This window comes from Monodelphis domestica, chromosome 8, assembly GCF_027887165.1.
Source record: "Monodelphis domestica isolate mMonDom1 chromosome 8, mMonDom1.pri, whole genome shotgun sequence".
NCBI classification, from domain to species: domain Eukaryota; kingdom Metazoa; phylum Chordata; class Mammalia; order Didelphimorphia; family Didelphidae; genus Monodelphis; species Monodelphis domestica.
This window is the reverse complement of record NC_077234.1, coordinates 57705521-57729701: the sequence shown is the minus strand read 5'-3', so window position 1 is coordinate 57729701 and position 24181 is coordinate 57705521. Positions and strand designations below refer to the sequence as shown.

At 35.6% G+C, this 24181-nt stretch overlaps 1 protein-coding gene across 3 annotated transcripts in view; it reads left to right on the top strand.

The window, feature by feature from the left end:
• RASA2 (RAS p21 protein activator 2) overlaps positions 1–24181 on the top strand; it is a 154794-nt gene that overhangs the window by 87183 nt on the left and 43430 nt on the right. For 2 of the 3 annotated variants that reach the window (XM_007502113.3, XM_007502112.3), the window contains exons 6-11: positions 1401–1484; positions 4422–4494; positions 12340–12416; positions 13870–13968; positions 22310–22466; positions 23529–23677. In XM_007502113.3, the coding sequence (XP_007502175.2) occupies positions 1401–1484; positions 4422–4494; positions 12340–12416; positions 13870–13968; positions 22310–22466; positions 23529–23677 (639 nt within the window). The remainder of the gene's footprint in view (positions 1–1400; positions 1485–4421; positions 4495–12339; positions 12417–13869; positions 13969–22309; positions 22467–23528; positions 23678–24181) is intronic. The other variant, XM_056807533.1, reaches the window with a different exon arrangement.

The window sequence follows — 24181 nt, the reverse complement described above, 5'->3', positions numbered from 1 at the left end:
ACAAGAATGATTGCATTTTAACATTACAATTTAACACTTAAATGGTGAATCAAATTGATTCTTTGAAATCCTTTGTATAGTTATATGAAAATGTAATCTATATGTTGAATCAATACAGTATAATTCATTATACATCAACTTGAAGTTAACGTATGATACATTCTGTCATATTAGATTAATACAATCAATCTGGACATTGTTGTGATCCGACTCAGACAGAAATGAAGTGGCATTTTTAAGACTGACTCAGGTATCAGTGTTGGGAAAATTTATAAATTTACCTGTTTAGAACTAAAGACTCTAGAACATATTGTCTAGGAGCAGAATAGAGTCTCACATGGTGGGTAAAGGAGGAATGAGAACGTTTGCCCACCTAGTGTGCATTGGGGTAGCATCTTTCATCATAGACAATACTATACACATTAAGGTTTTTTTTTGTTTTTTTAAACCCTTACCTTCTGTCTTGGAGTCAATACTGTGTATTGATTCTAAGACAGAAGAGTGGTAAGGGCTAGGCAATGGGAGTCAAGTGACTTGCCCAGGGTCACACAGCTAGGAAGTGTCTGAGGCCAGATTTGAACCTTGGACCTCCCATCTCTAGGCCTGACTCTCAGTCCACTGAGCTACTCAGCTGCCCCCTACACATTAAATTTTCATTAAGAATGCAGGCTCACAGAAATTGACCTCATGAATTCAGTAAGTCTTCAGAAAGATCCTGGTAGTTAGTCACTTCTGCCCAATTCACCGACTGTAATGATAAAACATTTCTTAAGATTGAAATTGTTTTCTGCCCCTTCCAACAAAGTGCAACAACAACTGTTACCAAGGTACAAAATAAAAAATTACATAATTGTGTGCAGTGATGCAAGATGTGATTTGGTCGAAAGGGTTAGTTCTCATGCAAACTTACCCACATATTTATGAATTAAAGGTTGAAACCACATTTGTTTCCTTATATCTCATTCACACCTTGGTAAAGGATATGACGCTCTACATTGGTTTGACAGTTCACACAATTAAAATATGTGCTACTTGTTTTTGCCTTTTAACTAAAAGCTTCAGTAGGTTTGATGTAGAATCAGACCACAAATGTCCCTGAGTGTTTTATTTGCAGTTTTTGTTTTTTAAAGACTTTTAGAATAGTGTGTTGAAGAACAATGAGGTCTCATGCTTTTACTAATTGGCATTTGGTACTTTTCGTTGTAATACAATATACAGCACATAAGATTTCTTTATACTATTTGTTAGAGTTATATTTTACCTATTGTATATAATCCACGAATGGAATACAGATATAATAATAAATAGCTGTAACCTTTTGAGGCTGTTAATTGATGTGGTAAAAATATTGTTTTCTCTCTTAACCTTGAGTTATGATTTTAAAAATTATTTTCTTTTAGTATCAAGGCATGCCATGGCTTACCTCTCATAAATGGACAGAGCTGTGACCCTTATGCTACAGTGTCACTTGTAGGACCCTCAAGGTAAGATTTTTTTTTTAATATCAGATTCTTTAGTGTAAAACTTTCTGGTTAGAAAGTCACTAATAGTAATTTTGAAATAGCTTAAAAGTCATTTACTAGAGAGGGGAATAAGTGTATATTCATTTTTTAAAAAAATCCAATGTGAATTCATTTTTTTTCCCAAAAAATTCATTTTAAAAAGTTCCATTTTTATAAAGAACAAAGGTGATTGCCAATTTAGATCTGTTAGATTAATCATAGCAACAACTCTTGACTACATTAGTGACTTTATGCTAATTAAAGGACTTTGAATATTATCAGTCACCTTCCCTACCTTAAAATTTCATCATTATTGTAGAGATAGAATCCTGCTTTAATAAATGTGCTACTCATTTATTTTAGGAAGGTTATTTCTGTATTATAGATTACAAAATAACTCAGAATATAATCCTAAAATAAGCCTTTATTGTAGGCAGCATTGTGCTATATGAGGTGAATCCTAGGCTCTAAAATACAATGGAACCCCAGATCTTATTTGCATGTGTGTGTGGGGGGTGTGTGTGTGTGTGTGTGTGTATACACATATATGAGAAAATGCTCTACATTAGAGTTTCTTAACGTTTTTTGTGTGTGATAGACCTTTTTGACAATTGCCTTTGGACCCCTTCTCAGATACCTAAAATGCTTTAAATCAATTATATAAAATCAAAAGTATCAGAATATAAAAAAGAAAAAACAAGTTCATGGATTCCAAGTTATGAATCCTTGTTCTAATTACAATATATCTGTAATTCATTTATTTATAGATTTGAGCCCCCAAACCAGAAGCCACAGAGGCCATATTTTTAAACTACCCCCCCAATTATTTAAAAATAGATCTTTTTAAGTGTCTTCCTATCCTCCATATAACAATGAGCTGTGAGACACTTTCAGTAACACAATTCAACTTTTATATATGACATTTCTCATTCCCTTTGTAGTTATTCCCTCTTCCTATTTCTTCTTTTTCTGTCTCAATAGTTGTTTCTCTAGAAGTTCAGAATATACGCCATGTAGAAAGTACTACTTATTGTATTTACTGATGTATTTTTAAAAGAATTTTTAAGAAATTTCCTTTCTAAAGGAAGATCTATGCCTCATCCACTGTGCAAATGAAATTTCTACTTAAAATCTAGGGAGAAGTAGCCAATCAGTAAACACTTTTTAAGTGCCTGCCATATGCCAGGCATTATACTAAGTGTTGAGGACACAAAGAGAGACAAAAGAGACTGTCCTTGTTCTCAAGGAGCTTTGGGAGCTAAGAGAGACCGCACACAGACAACTAGGTACAAACAAGCTCTAGGAAAGATCAATTGGAACTGAGCATCAAGCCCTGCTAATAATGAAATTAGAGGAGGAGTTGCTAGAAACTAGAATAACACATAGGAGATTGACTTTTGTATCTTATCTCCCTTTGCTGCTGGTTTAACAGCCACTGATAAATATTTGTATGGCAAATGTATCTCTAAGGTCCCTGCATTTATTATATACCTTACAGATGTACACCTTCACTTTACATAATCAACTTCTGAAAAGCTGAATTTGTTTTGTGTAAGTCACATTTAAGATAAAGGAACTTAAAGGAAATTTAAAGGAATTCCTTTTTCTAAAGGGAACATTCTTTTACAATGCAGTATATAATTATACATACTAAATATATTATTATCGTTATTAATTTCAGGTTTTGTGATTATTTTTTCTAACACATTAAGCACACTATACATTAACTGCATTGGTTATGTAGCAGTCCTGGCTTAAAGGAGAAAAAATTCAAATTCATAGAATTGCCACATAATGGCACATAGAATATTGCTATACAAATGGGGTCACTGCTAAGTTCCTTTTAAACTCCTTTTGTGGCATTTTGTTTTGTATAAGTCACTAAGCACATGAGAAAAGAACACGGGCAAAAAAATCCAAAACTAAAATGCTTTAAATTCCAAATCTTATCTACTCAATTTTAGCTATACTTATCTAAAAAATCTGCAATAATACTACTAAACTGCAAGAGTTGATATAATCCTGTAAGGCCAATGCAATGAGCAATTATGTAAGTTATCTTAATTTTCAAAACTAGCAAGACTTATTTTTACTTTATTAATTTTTGTTTGCCAGACATCATTTGGTATATGTCACCATATAAAATTGTTTGGGCTTCACCCAGGTTGTACTTTAGCAGAGTTGTGATAGGTAACCAACTCATGCCTCATCCTCAGCACCATCTCATCAGTGTGGAGAGTGGCCCATTCATGCCTTCTCTGACAGTCAATCAATTACTATTTATTAAATGTCCATTACGTACCAGACTCTATGCAATAGAGATACAGATGCAAAGAATTGGACAATTCCATGAACTCCCAAAGACCTCTAGAGAGAGTCTCCCCACTGTATTCCTCTAGTCTTTGAATAGTTTGTTGGCATCTTTGCTACTGCTTATATCTGCTGTCTTCTAAAAAAAATCACTTTAAAAACTTGTATATAGATATGGCATATAGACATGATAAAGCAATATCACAAGCACCCTATACTTAAAATTTGCGAAATGTAGACATAGGTGGTCAGAGCCCTTCTTGTCCGGTCCTTTCTTTTTACACATGAAGGAACCAGATTCCAAGGATATTAGATGACTTGCCCAAGTTCCCAGAATAGTAAATGTCAAAGGCAGAATTCAAATCCATACCCTCTGATTTCCACTGTACCTAGCTGCTTTTCTTTCACTCCTCTTAAAAATAATTTTTATACTCACCAGTTTCTTCATATAACATTTTTAACTACAAGCATGTAAGAATTTTTATTCTCATCCTGACCTTTTCACTGGCTTTAAAAGATAAGCAAAGAGCCCCTTTGTTGAAAATGGCATGTTTTATAATTATGTGCTATTTAAGTTCTACAAAGTCAAACTCTACCATATTGGTACAGGAATGACCAGAAGAAGACAAAAGTAAAGAAGAAAACAAGCAATCCACAGTTTAATGAAATCTTTTATTTCGAGGTAGGTAACTTTTGCTTTATAAATGTACTTAGGTTGTTTTTCATTTTGAGAATTAATTTTAGTTATTTCACACACATTTAAGTTTCATAGACTTATTACAAAGATAATTGTTTTTAATTAACCAAAATGATATTATCATTAATCATTAAATAAGTTTTTAGTGATTTTAATAAAATAAAATGGTTACTCTGCTTATACCTACTAAGGATTAAACTTCAGGCATCAGTGTCTACTATGTATCAGACCCTTTGCTATGCACTGAACAAAAAATAGTCCATGCTCTCACAGAGTTCACAGTCAAATGGGAAAAATAACATAAAATAAGATACAGTATCTATACCAGCCGCAATGTGAAATCCCTGGAGAAGGTATGTGCTGACCTTATTAGAGGGGCCAGAGAAAAGAACTTGAAAGTGAAAGGACCTGTTTGAATGCCCACTAAGACACTTCGAATCACAACTGGAAAAACTCCTTGTGGTGAAGGTTCAAAGACATGGGATCGTTTCCAGATGAGAATTCATAAATGCCTCATTGATTTGCACAGCCCATCTGAAATTGTTAAACAGATTACTTCTATCAGCATTGAACCAGGTGTAGAAGTTGAAGTCACCATTGCAGATGCCTAATCAATCATCTATTTTAATAAATTGATTGCAACGATTAAAAAAATATATAGACAGTATAGATACTGGTCACATTGTCAACAGAGAGAAGGCACAAACATTTGAGGGAATGGAAAGTGGCATTCTAAAAGTGTTCTGTGACATTCTTAGAGATAACTTATCAGTAGAAAAACATTGTTAGGCAATAATACAGTTAGATGGTTTCAAAACTGACTAAATAGTTACAAAGAGCATTCTGTAATTGTTCCATGTTAATTTGGAAGGAGCAATCTATGCTATTTATTTAACGTCTTAATAATTTGGCTTGAATAGAGGCATAAAATCACATGCCTGCCAGATATATAGATGACACAGAGCTGCAAAGGATATCTTACACTCTTCTGAATCACAGAAGCAAAATCCAAAAAGATCCTCACAGACAAGAACATTGGACTGATGCAGATATAGAATTTAGTTGGGGTAAACTTATTCAACAATTGTTTATTACATTCCTACTCTATGCCAGGTACTGTGCTTAGGGCCTGTAGTTTCTAAAACAAAAATGAAATTCTCTGCCTTCAGAGAACTTACATTCTGTAGGGGAAGAGGCAGAACATTGTGTACATGATAAATAAGTGCAAAATATATATAAAGAAGTGTGGCAGTGTAGGCTCTAGCACATTGAGGAATTACGATGGAATTTGTATAGGATATAGCACTCAAGCTGAACTTTGAAGGAAGTTTCTTCTTCCTCATTAAATGAACACTGGTGTGTGTTATGATAGGGCAGAAGCAGCATCAAATAGGGAATTAGGAGACCTGGATTTTAAACCTGGTTGTGTCACTAATTAACAGCATTACCTTGAACTAATCATGTTTGGACAAGTGATTCTATAGGACTTGTTTTCTTCATCTGGAAAGTTGAAAGAGTTAGACAAAATAATCTCGTAACAGTCCTTTTAGTCCTACCATTCAGTATTTAAATAATTAGCATCTTTAGCAGTCATGGGTCTCTCTTAACCTTTCTATCCTCATTATCTACCACATTACCTTGTATAGGGAGTAAACAATGAGTAGAAGTTTTTTAATTGAATGGAAACTATTTATTGAAATAAGAGAAGCACTGAACTAGGAGCAGAAGCTGTGAGGTCTGTTCTATATGACAGGGGTAACAAGTAACAGAATCTCATAATTAGAAGAGATCATATATTCTCTGATCAAGAGTTTCTTAACTTCTGTTTGTGTAAGGAGCCCCTTTGGCAAGCGGGTGAAACTATGCACCATTTGTTAGAATAATATTTTTAAATAATTGAAGGGAATGCTAAATTTCATTTAGTGATTAGTGAAAATAAAGACAGCTATTTTCCTTTCCACATTTATGTAACCTATAATCTAATCCAACCTGTACCAATAGAGGAATCCTTGTTAAGACATCTTTCCTCATTAGACATCTTTATCAAGTGATCATCCAACATCCTTTGGAAGACCTACAATGAAGAGATGCATCAGAAGAGGAGCCAAAGATGGCGGCTTAGTAGCAGCAAAAGCTAAGATTGTTCTGACAATCCTTCCAAACCAATTTTAAAAAGCACCTCAAAATGACAGGAGTAAAAAACCAACAGCAAGATGGAGAGAGGGGACTCTCCCAATGAACACAACTTGAAAGGTAGGCAGAGAGAGAGTTGATTTTTACCAGATAAGGGGGAACTGGAAGCAACACTGCACACAGAGGAATGATGGCCAACCACCCTCCCACCTACTGCAACAGTTTCTGTGATTGGGCATAAGGTAACTTTGGGATCCTGAGACACAGGCTGCATCAACAAAAGAGCACCTCAGACCCACTCTTTGACATCCTAGGCCCTGGCACCACCCCACAGTGAGGCCTGGAAGTCCATAATTCTGGGCCTTTTCAAGCCTGTGCTGCTGCACTGAAGATCTAACCCCAGAACAAAATTTCTCACAGTGCCGAACTCTGCAAGCCAGCAGCAGAGGAGTCAGAAACAGTGACTATCAGGATTCCCAGGCCATAGGCAAAAAAAAGGCTGGGAAAATGAACAAACAGCAAAAGAAACACTTAACTCTCGAAAATTTCTATGGTGACAAAAAGTAAATCATAGAACCAAAAGGGGATGGTAAAAGCCAAGCAACCACACGCAAAATATCAAAGAAAAATAGGAGTTGTACTCAAGCTCTGGAAAAACTCAAAAAGAAATTTAAAAATCAAATAAAATGGATTGGAGAAAAATGGGGAAAGGAAATGAAAGTAACATAAAAAAGAGAAAATAATAGCTTAAAAAGACCTACTATGAGCAGAACCCACTACTTCCCAACAACCTAGTCACTTCTTGGATAGCTCCATTTTAAAGAATTTTCCTTTATATCAAACCAAAATGTGCTTCTGCCCATTATTCCGAATTCTTCTATCTGCATCCAAATAGAACAAGTTGAAGCAACCTTCTACATGACAATTCATGTTGCTTGTTATGGCCAGACTAGTCAGCCTCAGTCCTCTTAGTACTCTTATGATTTGGGGCCTTTATTGTCCTGGACACCTTCTTCTGGAGATTGCAGAAATGAAAATGAAAACAATATCTTATCCACATATTCCCTGACTAGAACAGTGAATTGTTGGGAATCAGACCCTCTCTGTTCTACACATTCTGTGTGCCTTTACAATTCCACCTTTTGATCTGTCATCTTACCCTGTTGAAGTAGTGACCTGCAGTCCACTTGGGCCCTTAGATCTTTTCCATGGAAATTATTGTCCGACTATTCCTTTTAGTATCTATAAAGTTGGTCTTTTAAGTCCAAATGGAGGACTCAATATTTATCCTTATTGAACTTCATCTTATAAATTTGGCTCATGTTAATCTGTTTCAGTATCTTTTTGTTTGTAACCTGTCATTTAGTCCTTTAGTTGTTGTTTTCACCTTTGTGTCATCTGCATGTCACTAGAACATTTATTGAGGCCCACTTAATTGCTTTTTTATAGTTTATTAATTAAATCTGAGCTACTTAGTGTGTAATTCATTCTACTTTTCTTAGAAATTTTTTCACTATTCAAAATATTTGTAGAATTTTAGAGCTTAATGCTTAATGATCAATCATCTAGTTAAGCTCTCTCATTTTTCAATATGAGAAAATTCAGGCTAGAGATTTTTAAACAACCTACCTATTGTCACCCACTTAGTTAAATTGCAAATTTGGACTTTGGACTTGGGGTCTCCTGCCTTGCAGTCTTCTACACTAACTTGTCTATCATTCCTTCATACATGTTATACTCACCATCAGTTAGACCATTTACTATTGCCTAAATGTGCTTCTTATTACAGAATGCCTCCTGCTGCCTTAATCTCTACCTATCTAAATCTTATCCTTCAAGGCCCAGGTCAGATGCTTTCAAACTTCTGATTCTTTTTCTCCCCTTCACTCACCAAAAAAAGGTCAATGTAATCTTTCCCTGAACTTTAGAGCTTTCTATACTTTTTCTACAGTATTTATTTCATTCTTTATGTTATCATTATTTGTATATATCAGTTACCTCCCATACTAAATTATAAGCATCTTAAGGATAGGGGCAGCCAGGTGGTGTAGTGTATTAGTGGGGGACTTTGAAGAAGGAACCAAAATTCAACTAATTGAGGGAATCAATATAGGGTGACACTTCCTTACTTGCCTTCAATATCAGATTCATAGTTTCATCCTGTGTGGTAAGGTGCTCTAATAGCATCTTAGATGTTTCCCATCTTCATTTACCGGTGTCTTTGGATTTATCTTAGTTACATAGCCATTGTTTGTCATTATGAGCTTCGGGGCTTTTCTGAATTGATTAAGGTTTTTTTTTTTTTTGTGGTTCATATGTCAGATCTTATTACTCTTTATCAGTAGAGGAAATACTTATACAGAGATTGTGATAGAGTCATACTTAGGGAAGAAATTCCTCAATTGCTGATTACATCCCTTTAGAAACTGCCTATGGATATGAGCCACTGATTCCTGTGAGTCCTGGCTAATTCCCATTATTTATTCAATGTTTTCAGTTAGTCTGTCAATATAACTGGTAGGGTGTTCATTTTTTTCTTGGACCATCCTGTCAAACTTGTTTCAAGTGTTTGGTCTAGAGCAAAATGATCTAATCGCTTGTAGGAGGTCTTCCCTTCCCTTCCTTCCCTTTTGAGATATGTGAAATTAGCTGATCTGGTGAAATCGAAATCCTCACGTTCGTGCGTTCTAGGCCAGTCAATCAAGCTCTCATCCTGCCTGGTCTTTTCCACGAATTGTCTCTGTTTGTGGGGGCTCAAAACTTCTCCCATTATAAGTTCAATATCTTCAAAATCAGGCTCATAAACTTTGAACACCCTTTTCAGCGACTCCCAAGTCTTGGGTGGTAAAATACTTGTGCACCTTCGTGTGTAAAACACCAGACCCGTTGGTGAGCTGTGCCACGTCATGGAGAGGCAAGATTTTGTGAGCCCTTGTGACCTCTGTTGTTGTGTTGTCCTGTTTGCTACCTTCCTTAGTATTGCTAGAAACGTTTTCTATAACCGTTGTGTCATTGGTTTTGTCTTTGTCATTTCCTGGATTAACTTTGTCCTCAACTTTATCCTTATTTGTTTTAGTAGTCCCCATCTCACTAACATTGTCCTTATCTTTGTTTACCAAATAGTTGTTGCACATCTTTTTTTAACAAGGTCTTCCAGTTTGCTATCTAAAATAAGGATTTGTGCTGGTTTTCTTGGTAACATCATCCTTAAAACAGATTTCACATAAGATAGGGTTTGAATGGAAGCCATAAGGATCACATAGATTTGAGTCACCATCTGCCAAACTACTGTAATACTTAAAAATAAATAATATTTCTTGCTACCCAGAGGTATATATTTTATAAAGTTTATTATGAAAGGTAGACAATCATTCCTAAGTAACCTGGCCGCATGGAGCCTAGCCTACCAGTTCCTTTCTCATTTCCCCCTCACCTCCTACACTGTCCCTTCTCCTCAGGCTTCCTTGAGGGTCTTCTTGTCCATCTCCCTTCCTCTAGCTCATCTCCCCTGTTCTCTGATTGGTCTCTCCTGTCCTGCCCCAAACCTTCACTTTTATTGACCTACAGACGTATGCCGACGCAAACCTGGCGCAACTGTAGTATGTCAGGAATGTTTGATGGACAGGTAAAGTTACTCAGGAAGGGGGAGGGGATGAGCTTCCTTGACACACTAGTAAACAGTATCATCGTTAGAAAGGATATAGAATTAGCAATCATTTCCACCATGTCCATCATCACTGATGTCATGGTATTGTAGATGAAATAGTATGTCCAGTAAATTCCTATTGCCATGAATACAGAAACCCACATCTTGTCACATCTTGTTCCTCTTTTATAAATTCCTCTGTCCTTGAACCCCTCAAAATGGCTACCCTTGTTTAGGGGTTCCAACTGTCAGCTCCCCTTTTTGTTTCCTGGGATAGATTCTGTCTTTTCACTGGAGTGCCAAAATTGTATTAGCAGGGGACTTTGAAGAAGGAACCAAAATGCAGCTAATTGGGGAATCAATATAAGGTGACGCTTCCTTACTTCCTCCCCTTTCCCCAAGTTGAGCTGTTGACCAGTGGAGTCAGTCTGACTAAACTAAAAGTTAGGTAAGTAAGATTTTCCCTCAGTCTCCTTTTTTTGAAATGATGTTTGAAGTTCCCCTCCTAATACATTTGAATCTGATTCAAGTTTCTATTAAAATCAAGATGTCTATTTTATTTAGGTAATGAAGGAAGGGGGAAAAGGAAATCCTTAGCTATTTTCTCTATACAGATCTTAAGAGGGTTTGAACCAGGGAATCTTCTTTAGAAATATGCTCTGGATTCCCCTAAGGGACAACGTAGTCTTTAACCTCAAGATTGTCACCAGTTGAGAGATAAGATATTCTGCTGCTCAGGTAAAAGGATTGAGAGATTTTTGTATCTTCACACCAAGGGTAATTCTCCTTCTTAGCTCCAGAAGCCCAAGACAAGAAGACCTGGTTTTCCCCCAACTGCCTTTTGAGCCTAGCTGGAAAAATTCCATACCATCCACCAATGTCAGCTGGGGTTCCATCTGCTCTTCTTCTGAGACATTTCTTCAAAATTTAATTTTTTCATTGCTTCTGGTCATTCCCTCTTTTACAGGCCTGAAATCAGGAAGATTCATCTTCCTGAGTTTAAATCCATCCTCATATACTTACCAGCTTTGTGACCCTGGCCAAATAATTTCACCCTGCTTGCCTCAGTTTCCTCATCTGTAATATAAGCTAGAGAAGGAAATAGCAAACCACTTCATTATCTTTGCAGGAAAATCCCAAATGGAGTCATGACAGAGTAAAAGAAAAAAGTCAAACTTGACAACAACATTAAGGACAATGAAGGTCTTAGCTGTGATCATCTCTACCTTGTCATAGTAGCTATTTGTTGAATGGATGCTTATGTTGAGATTAAAGTACTTTGGACTATGCTTTATATCCCATCTTGCCACTTGCCCTATCTCATCATTTATATATCTCCCACCTTATCTTTCCTCTTTTGTTTTTATTCTGTGAACAGTAATTAAATCAATACTCTCATAGAAAGAACAAGACAACTTACAGCACCAAAGCTCTTCCCTGGACACTATTCTCCTCTGTGTTTTTCCCTCGATAGAATGTAAATTCTTTGAGAGTACAGACTGTCATTTCTATATTTGTGCTTTTCACACAGTGACTTGAATTCATTGTAGGCGCTTACTAATAAATGCTTGTTAATCAGCCTCTAGCATTTTAACTAAGTGAAAATATCCAATAAACAGTTGTAAATTTAAAATAGGATCTCAGGAAGGATGTGGAAAATTGAAATAGTAGTACATTAGATAATTCTGTTTATTTTTAATTCTTTTTCTTTTTTTGGCAGGACATGAATGAGGATTATGCACCTAGAAATAATAGTGGGGGAATGGGAATGAATGAGATCAGTATAGGAATGACTGTATATAAAGAGAAATGCACCAGATACAAAATGTTTCCGATTCATGTTAGAAACATAATCCCAGGCTCCCTGTTGCTTATCTCTGTAATTCTTTTTAGCTTCAGCTTTTGAGCAAGAAGTTGGGACTACAAAATCATCTCCACAATTCTATGTAGGATAGAATACTCATTTGAGAATTATCTCTTACAAGAAAGGATGTGGGGAGGGAAAAATTTGAATTTGTAAAGGATATTTGTTGAAGGATTTTATTTTACAGGTAACCAGATCTAGTAGCTACACCAAAAAATCCCAGTTTCAGGTAGAAGAGGAAGACATTGAAAAGCTAGAAATCAGGTATGTTTCTTGATATCATAGAGAATCACTATTTTCATGTATTTAAAGAAACATTTGGGATTACTAGTGAAGTTATAAACTCTAAATTTATAGGAGACATTCAGTAACTAAGGTAAGTTTTAAATCCTATCTACAATATAATTTCAGAAACCTAAAGAAAAGTATCACCAACTTTTTCTTGCAGAAACTATAGGTAGAAATAATGTTTCTGAGGGAAATCATTTCCATGAAAAATAAAAATTTGCTACATTAAAGGCTTCCATTCATAATTGAATAAATTATAGGGTTAAATACATTTGCTGTCATCAAAACCAAGATGGTTTCATGTTTGCTCAAAATTTAGAAAACAATTCCTCTTTCTTTGCAGTTTTTAAATAAAAGAAGAAATGCAATAGAGTACCTAGTGGGGTACTTGGATGCAGAAAAATGTGGGTTTGACCTTTACTCAGTGTGACCAAGGACAAGTCATCCTCTTTCAGTTGCCCAGGCAGCTCTTTGGATACTATTTGGTATAGAGAAGGAATTGCTGCACTATGTTGTAGAAGCTATTTCCATAGCAAATGTTCTCTCACACCACTGAAATAACAAATGTGCTCAAAAGTTGTTGTTGTTGTGTTTTTTAACTTAAAAAGACTTGTTCTTCTAAAGGTTTCTTATTTAGATTTTTAAGTTTTTTTCACAACACGGTATTTAAAGTATATTTTACAGATATCTGACAAAATTGCTTTCTAGGACATTTTTATTTTTGTTACTTCAAATTTTATTACCATTTCATTTTTTAATCACAAAATTCTAGATGCAAAGACTTATTTAGAAAAGCATTTATACCACATTTGAGAATTAATTGTCTTATTCCTCTTAATATATCTGCTGTCTAACAGAAATGTCAGTGAGGTAAGATGTACAGTAAGATAACTAAACCAGGTGCATGTGTTTGGAGTCTCTTAACTTTCTTAGGTCTTAAATATTTTAGCTATTGCTTGGTAAGAGAAACAATTTTGTTGTAAATGCATGTATAAGTGTGGTGTTAACAGTGTGTTCATTTTAAAGGTATTAATCCTGTGATTGAAATATATGGGTAATGTGTGATACTGAATTTGCTATATTTACATATTGGTTGCAGATACTTGAGAGAAATTACAGTATTTTTATTCATGTTTCTTTTCACAAATCCAACAATCACTGTAGTCCTGATTTCTACAGGTAAAAAGAGCACAAATTTAAATGACAGCTTTTTATTTATGCTTTAAACTTTGACAAATTGTTGCTTTCTGTGTTTCTAAATAAAAGCCACTACAGCTTTTTTTCCCTATTTTCTAGATAGCTATGTCCTAACATCTCCTACTTTGAGCATGTAAAATTAATGCTACAATACAAATTATAGTAGTTTGCAGCCATTTCGTGGCATGTACCTTCTTACATTTGAAAAAATAAACCAATTTCCTCTTTTCAGGGTTGATTTATGGAATAATGGAAACCTAGCTGATAATTTTCTGGGAGAGATCAAGGTTCCTGTAAAGGTGTTAAGAAATGATTCCTCTCATCAAGCCTGGTAAGAAAGGATAAGATAACAATTTAGGACAGTCTGCTGAACTCAGTAGTCTGTCATTAAGACATGCCAGCCCTTTTGTTTAAAAAACTGCTGTTCACAGAAGTGCTCTTGGTCAAAGAAACCCTTGTTTTTTCTTTATTTTCCCCTCTTTGGATTCAAGTAGAATGATTTGTTGGGATCTATGATGTGGTCAGGATGGGAAGTCATTGTAGCCTCAGTAAGGCATAAGAACTTTGTGATTTGTTTCCTTTGTGTAGTTAATTTACATTCTCAGTCTGGCAGTGAGCAGGGTTTTACATTGTCTTTCCTTGCCTCATAATCATTCAGTTATATACCTTCCCAGGCAATTCTGGGCACATACACACACATATGAGTTTACCTTCAGAATTTTTTTCTTATAGATTTTAAATAATGCTTCTCTTATGTTGGTTTTTTGTTCTGTTTTGTTTTGTTCTCCATTTTTTTCTATTTAAACAGTTTAACATTTTAAAAAATCTTCTCTTACATTATTAGAAAAAGAAATGAAAAAACTTTCCTGTCCTATTCATTGCCTTTCACTCGGCATTGGTTAGGCTTCTGCCATGTGTAAGGCCTAACCTGTGCTGCAGATTGAGGAAAGAGAAACAGATGGAAACATAACACTGCCTTGAGCTTCTATTCTGTGCCTGCCTGTAAAGACAAGGTAATTAGAGGAGGGAAAGACCATCAAAAGCTAAAGGAGGCCTAAAAGGTGCCTGCAGGAGGCTTCCTGCAAGCTTAACCTTGAAGGAAGTGAAGAATTACTCAGGGGTGAACAGGAAGGAGGGAAATTGCCCCTAGGGCCTGTGGGCCTGGGCCATAAACTGTGTAAGAGGCAGTAACATGAAGTCCGCCTGGAAAGATAGGCATTGGGGATGCCATCTGTAATGTTTCACAAAGTTAATTCTAAGTATGTGACTTCATTCATCTGAAGCCCTGCTTCTGATTCTGGGCTCACTTATTAGTGTCATGTATTTTTTCCAGTTCTCACAAACAAAACAAATTCAGTAAACATTTATTAAGTTTCTGCTCTCTACAGAGCAGCACTATGCTTTCTTATGAGTTAGGACACAATCTCTCGGGAATTTGCCATTCATTGGGTCATATAGCACTTCTACAACTACCTGTCATATGAAATAATAGAAAGTTCACTCCGAGGAGCAAACTAGATATCAGGGAAAGAGACTCGTTGTTGCCTAGAGAAGAATGACAACTGGGAAGGCTTTCTGGGAAATAAGGCATCTTAGACATTAAAGGATGGATCATTTAGCCAGAAGATGAGAGAATACCCCACGTGGAATTGTGTGAACCAAGGCCAGAAACTGAAGTAGAGAGTTTCTGGAGTCTGGCACATGGTTTGGTTAGGCCAAAGGACATGGAGGCATTCCTAACTTTGTTTACATATTCACTCTTAAGGAATAGTGTCCCTCCTAGCTTCAGCCATCTCATACTGAAAAGCTTCCACTTGAGGAAGGAAAAAAGGAAGAAAGAATTGAAATGATTATTAAGCGTCTACAATGTACTAGGCACTTTACTTACAACCATGGTGGATAGGTGCAACTATTGTCCATTTTATAGTTGAGGAAACTGAAACATATAGAGGCAAAGTGACTTACCCAGGATCACACAAGCTAGTACATGTCCGAGGCTGGGTTTGAACTCATATTTTCTAGATTCTAGACCCAGTGCTCTACATGCTGATCTTACCTAGTTGCCTATAGGCAGCTATCTGTTCTTACCAATAAATTCCAAGAACCAAATGATATCTGGCAGGGATCATAACTTTGCCAGGTGATGGCCCCTAACTTGTCCAGCCATTAACTATTTCTAAACCAACAGAACAGTTAAGAAGCAAAATGGTGACCTCCAGTAAAACTTCCACACCCTTGTAATGATTGGGTTTAGGAGCATATGCTGTAGCCTTGCCATAGGCTCAGAAGGTGCCCAGGCCCCAGGTGATGGGAAATACAGAAGAGAACCTACAAAAATACTCATAGAGTGGGTAAAATCTGAACATTTGCTAGAATAGACACACAGAATCTATTAATGAGTGGTGCCTCTGTTGAGTCAGTAATTTAATCCAATACAAAAATCCTGTGATTGGTATTAGGCTTCTTTTTCTGTTTTCTGGCTCACAGCATCCCCTTGTGGACGTTATTTTAATAGCATAACAACCCAGGAATTCCCATTTGCAAGTGTTTGTGTTAAAATGTTTTTTTCCCTGTGCTTTATTTTATTTCTTTTTCACAGGTTTTCAGATGTTATTTATGGCTACCCTAAAATAGTAGGAAAGGGAATGAATCATTTTAAGAGATTTAATTCTTATATTTGCAAAGTACGTAGACATATTTTACCTAGACATACCTAGACATATCCTGGGTTTTTATTAGTATAAATTGCTAGATAGAATTAACTGTTAGAACATTGTTTCTCTGCCATTTTTCTTCAGTGAAAATTTTTATTTTAGTTCTCTAATGATAAAATCACAGTTACAGTACTGATTGCTTCCTCCTTTGTTTGATATGAGTTCTTTTGAATCCATCCATACTGCTTATGAGTAATTTTTTCTTTAATGATTGGCTCTACAGATAAGTAATGGAAATTATTTTTTGGTCTTTATTTTTATTTATTTATTTATTTTTAGTTTGGTCAATTTCAAACATTATTCCTTGGTTACAAAAATCATATTCTATTCCTCCCTCCCCTCCCCCCACCGTTCCCATAGCTGTCATGTAATTTTACTGGGTATTACATGTGTCCTTGATCAGAACCTATTTCCATGCTGTTGATGTTTGCACTAGGATGTTCATTCAGAGTCTACATCCCCAGCCATATCCCCGTCGACCCATGTCATTGAGCAGTTTTTTCTTTGGTGTTTTTACTCCCACAGCTTTTCCTCTGAATGTGGATAATGTTTTTTTTCGTAGATTCCTCCAAGTTGTTCAGGATCACTTCATTGCCACTAATGGAGAAATCCGTTACATTCAATTGTACCACAGTGTATCAGTCTCTGTGTACAATGTTTTCCTGGTTCTTCACTCTGCATCACTTCCTGGAGGTTGATCCAGTCTCCATGGAATTCCTCTACTTTATTATTCCTTTTAGCACAATAGTACTCCATCACCAACATATACCACAATTTGCTCAGCCATTCTCCAATTGAAGGGCATCCCCTCATTTTCCAATTTTTTGCCACCACAAAGAGCGCAGCTATGAGTATTCTTGTACAAGTCTTTTTCTCCATTATCTCTTTGGGGTACAAACCCAGCAGTGCTATGGCTGGATCAAAGGGCAGACAGTCTTTTATCGCCTTTTGGGCATAGTTCCAAATTGCCCTCCAGAATGGTTGGATCAGTTCACAGCTCCACCAACAATGAATTAATGTCCCTACTTTGCCACGTCCCCTCCAGCATTCATTACTTTCCATAGCTTCATGTTAACCAATCTGCTAGGTGTGAGGTGATACCTCAGAGTTGTTTTGATTTGCATCTCTCTGATTATAAGAGATGTAGAGCACTTTTTCATGTGCTTATTAATAGTTTTGATTTCTTTGACTAAGAATTTCCTATCCATGTCCCTTGCCCATTTATCAATTGGAGAATGGCTTGATATTTTGTACAATTGATTTAGCTCTTTGTAAATTTGAGTAATTAGACCTTTGTCAGAGGTTTTTGTTATGAAGATTGTTTTCCAATTTGTTATTTCCCTTCTGATTTTGGTTACATTGTTTTGTTTGTACAAAACCTTTTTTTTTTTTTAAACCCTTACCTTCCATCTTGGAGTTAATACTGTATATTGGCTCCAAGGCTACTAGCATCTCCTCCTGTGACTCCCAACCCACTTTCCGGAGAAGACAAGCTGAGTGAATAGGACTTCAACAGGAAGCTGTTCACTATAAGAATTCTTCTGAATCCCCTGAAGTCCTTGAACTTGTTATAATAGCCAAGGCAGCTAGGAAGTCAGGACATCTTCACAACTGACCCCAGGGGGTGTCAGGCAAGCAAAGCCTGATCCTACCAAACTTTGGAAGAAGGGGTTCAGTTCCTTCTAGGGACCTCCCACTCTCTCTTTTCTAATACTTCATTCCTCAATTCAAGTGCCTTACTCTTCATTTGTTCCCTTAGAATAAACAGCTGTTCATAAGAGCAAGTGAGTGGCTTCATAGTATCTAAGAGAGAAAGGCAACTTTGAGAATTGGGGAGAGGGAAGTTACATTTCTCTCCTCAGAGAGTGAGAAGCTGTTTGTATTATACTTGTTTCAACCAAGTCTCTGAGGGAACAGAAGCTTGTGATCTTGAAGGCAGCCAGAGTGGGGTTTGCCAGAGAGAAGAGAGTGGGAAAATCAATCCATCCTCTTTCTACTTGACTCCATTCCACCTCTACCTCACTCTAGTCCTGACCCAGTAGGGGGAGATTCCATTTTCTCTCTATATATATATTACAGTCAGTTTCACTCAGCTTTATTTCCTCTTTCTTTTTTGTTATTTGTAAAAAGGGATGGCTCTGGGTGGGCAAAAGGATAGGGACATATTGAGAAGTAAAGGACATATAAAAGCAAAAACGATTAATGAAAAGTAAATGATTTGATGTCAGAGGACTTGGCTTCCCATCCCATCTAATGCCCCTGTGGTCTTCAACAAGTTACTTAATATCTCCATACCTCCATTTACTTATCAAAATGGGAAATGTGAATTCAGGAATCTTTCAATGCCATTCTAATTTTGTATCTGTGATCCAACAGAATCCCCTGTGTAAATTATTCTTTTGATTAGGCTCTTGCCCTTTGGGATTGTTAGAAAGAAGGAATCAGAGTAGGTTTCAGGGCGTATTTGCCTCTGTGTGTGTGTGTGTGTGTGTGTGTGTATAAGCATATATGCACATTAGTTGTGTATATAAAGGACAAATAGGTAGAACAAGATCAATAAGTATGTATCAGTAGCTCCATGTTAAGATTAAAAAGGCATTGTGGGAAGTATGTTAGCCATTATAAAGCCATTATGTCAGACTTTATCTTTTCAAAAGAAAAAATCATTAGGTTATAGTAAAACAACATAATTTCATCTGCTTTTAAGAAAGTTTTGCCTATTAGGCATGTTTAATTTTTGTTCCTTTCCTTTTGTCAGAACATGTCCTTTATATTCTTCTAATTCTTGTCCTTTTTCGATTTTAATTTAGATAATGACAGCAAACCTCTCATTAGAAATCCATTGATGATAACCTTTAAGAAACAGGAAATGACAGCCAAATAATTCATTTTCATGGGTCCACTCTTAAGAGTGTAATTTTTCAGCTTCTATATAAAGTGTTTTATTTTTCTCTTTTACTTCTGTTTTTCTTCCCATCTATAAGAACTGCTTCATCCTGAGAGATTATGAAAAACCCAAATATATGAACAGGGATTGCTTGGCTTAAAACGTTTTCTTCTGATTTAGTGTAGAGGCAGAATAGTCTCCCAGGAGTTGATCATAATTATAAGAAACCTTCCCTTTCCTGCAACTAGAAACTCTTATTTCCACTGTCTGCTACACTTTTATTTCTTTGTCTCTCGGCCAGTCAAAGATGGGGTGTCTTATGCCCTGCATAGTCTCTTCAGTGGCCCTGAAATTCTCTGCTCTAGTCTATTTTCTCTCTCTCTCCCCAGAGGATGTATCCTGTTCTTCACCTAATGCCCTGACTCTTACTTTAGATCTCCTTGGCTCTAGATGACTCCTCATTTTTGAGATTCTTTTGAAATTTAAACGGATTTTTCTCTGCCCTTCTTTTCTTTTCACCTTAAAAGTATGAGAGAGAATAAAGTAAGTGCTATAGAGGGAGAGGGAGATCTGGAGTCTGATTGTTCTTCTTTAATATCTATGTGATTGTGGAAATCACTGCACTCACTGGGCCTTGGGTTTTTCACCTGTTAAATGAAGAGATTGGATTTGATGGTCCAGGAGGTCCTTTAGTGATCAGAGGAGGGAGCCTTTTTATTCCTATTTCTTGTTAGTAGCAGTAAAAATTAAAAAAAAAAAGCCTCTTAGAAAACTTTTGACTTTAAACTTATTCAGGAATTAAATTTAGGAGAGACACTGAGAGAATGCTTTCTCTTTAAAGGCAAAATTCAGGGAGAAAACTGGATGGGAAGAAGTAGTCAGATAGTTCATTCTCTGGAGCCTTTAAAAGAAAAGGATAGAGAGAGTAGGGACCAAGAACTGCCACTAGACATTTCTTCAAGTAGGATATTAAACCCTCCTATCCTCTCTACCCATCCCTACTGTAGCCCCTTCCTTGCCATAGATGCCACCCTCACCCATTGGAGCTGAGTGTGATTGTTTCAAACTGCTTGGCCAGTGGGTGAGATGCGGGGAGAAAATGCTCTCAATTCTTCAGCATGGGGGTGGAAAGGAAGGAATGTGCTTCTAGAATCCCAGGTTAGGACTAGGTTGCATTTTCCTATGAAAACAATAATAATGTAGCAAAAGGAGGGAGGGAATGAAAAGAAGACTAAATTTGGAGTTAGGAAACCTGTGTTTACATCTTGCCTGAGACCACTGAAGAGCTGAGTGACCATAAGCAAGTGACTGAAACCCTTAACCTCAATTGCTGTCTGTCTAATCAGAACAATTATATTCTTAGACTAATATTCTATATGAAAGAGTTGTTGTGAAGAAAGGACTTTCCATGACTTACAGAGATATATATAAAGTCATGTCATTGCTTATTATATGTATAGGGATATGTATATGACATGATTAAAGTACATAATGGGTAAAATAATTGAAACAACTTAGTTTTATAGGAAAATTTATTTTAGTTCCAAATTGTTGGTTTGCAGCTTTTCAAACCTATAATCTATTTAACTATAATTTCAAATGATGAAACACCCAGGCATTTGACTTTAAAAGCTACATTTGAAATGATCACAACTTACTTCCCTAAACTCTGGTCATTTCTTATCTCATTTAATTTACTTGATAGATGACTTTCCTTTTCATAATAGATTTCATACATGATAGATTAAAAACTTCCTCTTCTAGCTCTAATTCAGGCCACTGGTAGTTCACACTAGTCTCACAAATGGTTCATAAGTAAGCTTTTTGTAGTGGGGAGATGTTTACTGAGAGATAGTTGTTACAGCAGATAGGCATTGGTTCCCAAGTCCAGATTGAAATGTTTGCTCATGACACCTTCTGACATGAATATGCCAGTGGTTTTAACTTAAATTAATAGGTCAGTTCACTAAAGGAGCCTCTTTACCTGAACAGTGATTTCTCTCTTTCCTAATTTTTTTTTTTAACCACTACTCTGGGAGCCTTTCTAGGGCATCTGAATCTCCTGGAACTGAAACAGTGAGCATGCACAGCATGAACTTCATCTTCCCAACCCAGAATGATGCTATTGTCTTGAGGATTCAACTGCTGAAATACTTGTTTCAAGTGATTTCACTGCTAACAGCTTTAAAGCTTATTTTTCAAACCAAGACTTACAACTCCCTGAGGATAATAAAAACTAGGAAGGAGCAGGGAGTGCTTTGAAACTTACTAGCATAATTTTTTTCTGTCAACCTGTGCTACTTTCTGGACCAACAACTTTTGAAGATGGAGATAAGCTTGTCTGTTGCCTCTTCCTGTCTTCTTTATTTAACTCATCTTTTTTTTTTTCTAAAATATTGAACACTGTGATATTATTTAAAAAACTGAGAAGAGGCAAGACTACTAAATTTTTTCTGTTGATATTGTCAAGCTATCTCTTGTTTCCCATATGAGCCTTAGATTCCTTAGATGTTCAGAGTACCCTTTTGAGTGTTATATTTGGTTTTTTGTATTACGTAGTTCCTAAAAAGCTACTTATAAATTAGATATTTTTCATATAGGCATATAGTTTTATTAAGACTATTTCATCCTTTGCTAATAAGCAAAATCCTTTTTTTAAAACAAGTGTCTATTAATTTATCTTCTGTGTAAATCTGAATTTTTCCCATACTAAATTTGCTTAACATATACAATATTAGCTATTTCTAACTAACATCTGTTCTTTAAGAAATTACATCAGTAAAGATGGTTCTAAATTTTTCCTTGTTTATTATTGAATTTTAGAAATGTATTGCCTTTTAGTATGACTGGCCAAATGCTAATCAAATTTTTGAGATCCTGATCTTTGTACCTGTCCAGAAATTCCAAAGAGAATTCCTTTGTTTTCCTAAATAAAAAAGTCCCTCATTCCCATTTATATATTAGAGACTAACACTAGTATTTTTTTAAATCCCTCTAAATTAACAATGTCAATGGCATTTTTCTAAACTTAAAGATGATTTTTTTAAATTATTTTGTACTCTTTACTTTAGGTACTTATTACAACCAAGAGATAATGGAAATAAGTCTTCAAAAACTGATGATCTGGGTTCACTTAGATTATATATATGCTACACAGAAGATTATGTGCTTCCTTCAGAATACTATGGTCCTTTGAGAAATTTGCTGCTAAAATCCCCAGATGTTCAGGTACGTTAATTAAAATTCTTTTTTTAGTTTAAGCATTGAAAAAAGTAGCCCAACATGTATTGAATAAAATATAAAGTATATTCAGATGCAGTCTTGACCTAAAAATGGGCTGTATTTTCTCCTAGTTCAAAACTCATAACAAATTCTATAAAGATGACAAATTTGGAGAGATCATTGGTGATAAATGATTAACAGCATCTTTATTTGAATTTTGGGTGTGGGGATCTGATTTTTTATAAATTTTATGTTATTTTTCAGCAGATACATAAATATTTTTATCTTTTACCATGAGCTATATAATTTTAAAAGTTCAAAAGCATAGAATGTTCAGCACCTACATACCATCTCCTAGTTCTTAATTTGAGCCCTGCCCAATCTTTGTAATTTTCTTAAACTAACTTATGGTGTACGTGTGTGTGTGTTTTTCCATTATATTGTTGGAGTCACTGGGTTTATTGTTCTCTGGACTTTGCTTACTTCACGTTACATCCGTTCATGTTGATCTTCCCATGCATCTCTGAATTCATCATATACATAATTTCTTATAGCACAGTTGTATTCCATACATTCATGTACCACAACCTATTTAGCTACTCCCCTCTGGATGCTCATGTGAAGAATTAGTGGTTAAAAAGGACCATTTCTCAGCTTCACCAGCAGTGTATTATAGGCCCCCCCCTTTTTTTTTTTAAACCTTACCTTCCATCTTAGAACCAATGTGGTTCTAAGGCAGAAAGACAATAAGGGCTCAACAATTGGGGATAAATGACTTGCCTAGGGTCATTTAACTTGGAAGTTTCTCAGAAGTTCTTTATTTCTTTAAGGAACATTTTGTAATTGAATCTTTACAAGTCTTTTGTGTATTTTGGTAGATTGATTCCCAGATATTTTATGTATTTTCTAGGTTTTTTGCAATGCAATTTTCCTTTCTAGTTTTGCTTGTTGGTTTTTGTTACTATTATGTAAAAATGCAGCTGAGTTTTGAGGGCTTATTTTGCAGCTATTACTATCATTTTTTACTGTATTTATGATTGTTTTTTTTCACTCTGCTCTCTGTTCTAGCCTATCTCTTCCTCAGCTGCTTACATTTTGGGTGAAGTTTGTCGTGATAAATATGATGCTGTTTTGCCCCTTGTACGACTGCTGCTGCACCACAATAAATTTGTTCCTTTTGCCTCTGCAGTGGCTGAATTAGACTTGAAGGATACACAGTAAGTGCTTCACTATTTTAGGTATTAATAAACATTAATTTTTCATCTTCATAATTGAGCCTGGCAATCTACTTTTCTTAAGGTTATTCTCTTTGGTTTGCTCTGACATGGTTAGCAACTGTAGAGAGTTGAAGAAAAAAAATCTGTAAATTAAACTTTTTTTGTAGTTCGATTGCTATTGTATTAACTAAAATTTAGGCTTATTTTAAAAAGGTAAATAAAATGCTTTCAGGTCTATTAACAAAAATGAGTAGTCTCTTTTTAGGGTTCACAAAATTGCCTTTTTCTACCACTAAGTCTTCACATGTAAAAATCCACTTTTTTATTCTCTAATACCTGAATATTAGCATGATATCTTAATACTTGGTTGTTTGGTTTTTCTAATGCTTGACAATTATTTATGTTTTGGAAAAAATACATAAAGTTGTATTTCAATGCCTCATCATTATTCAGTTAACAACCATTTCTTATATTTTTATGGTGTGAGGAACATTGTGCTAAATA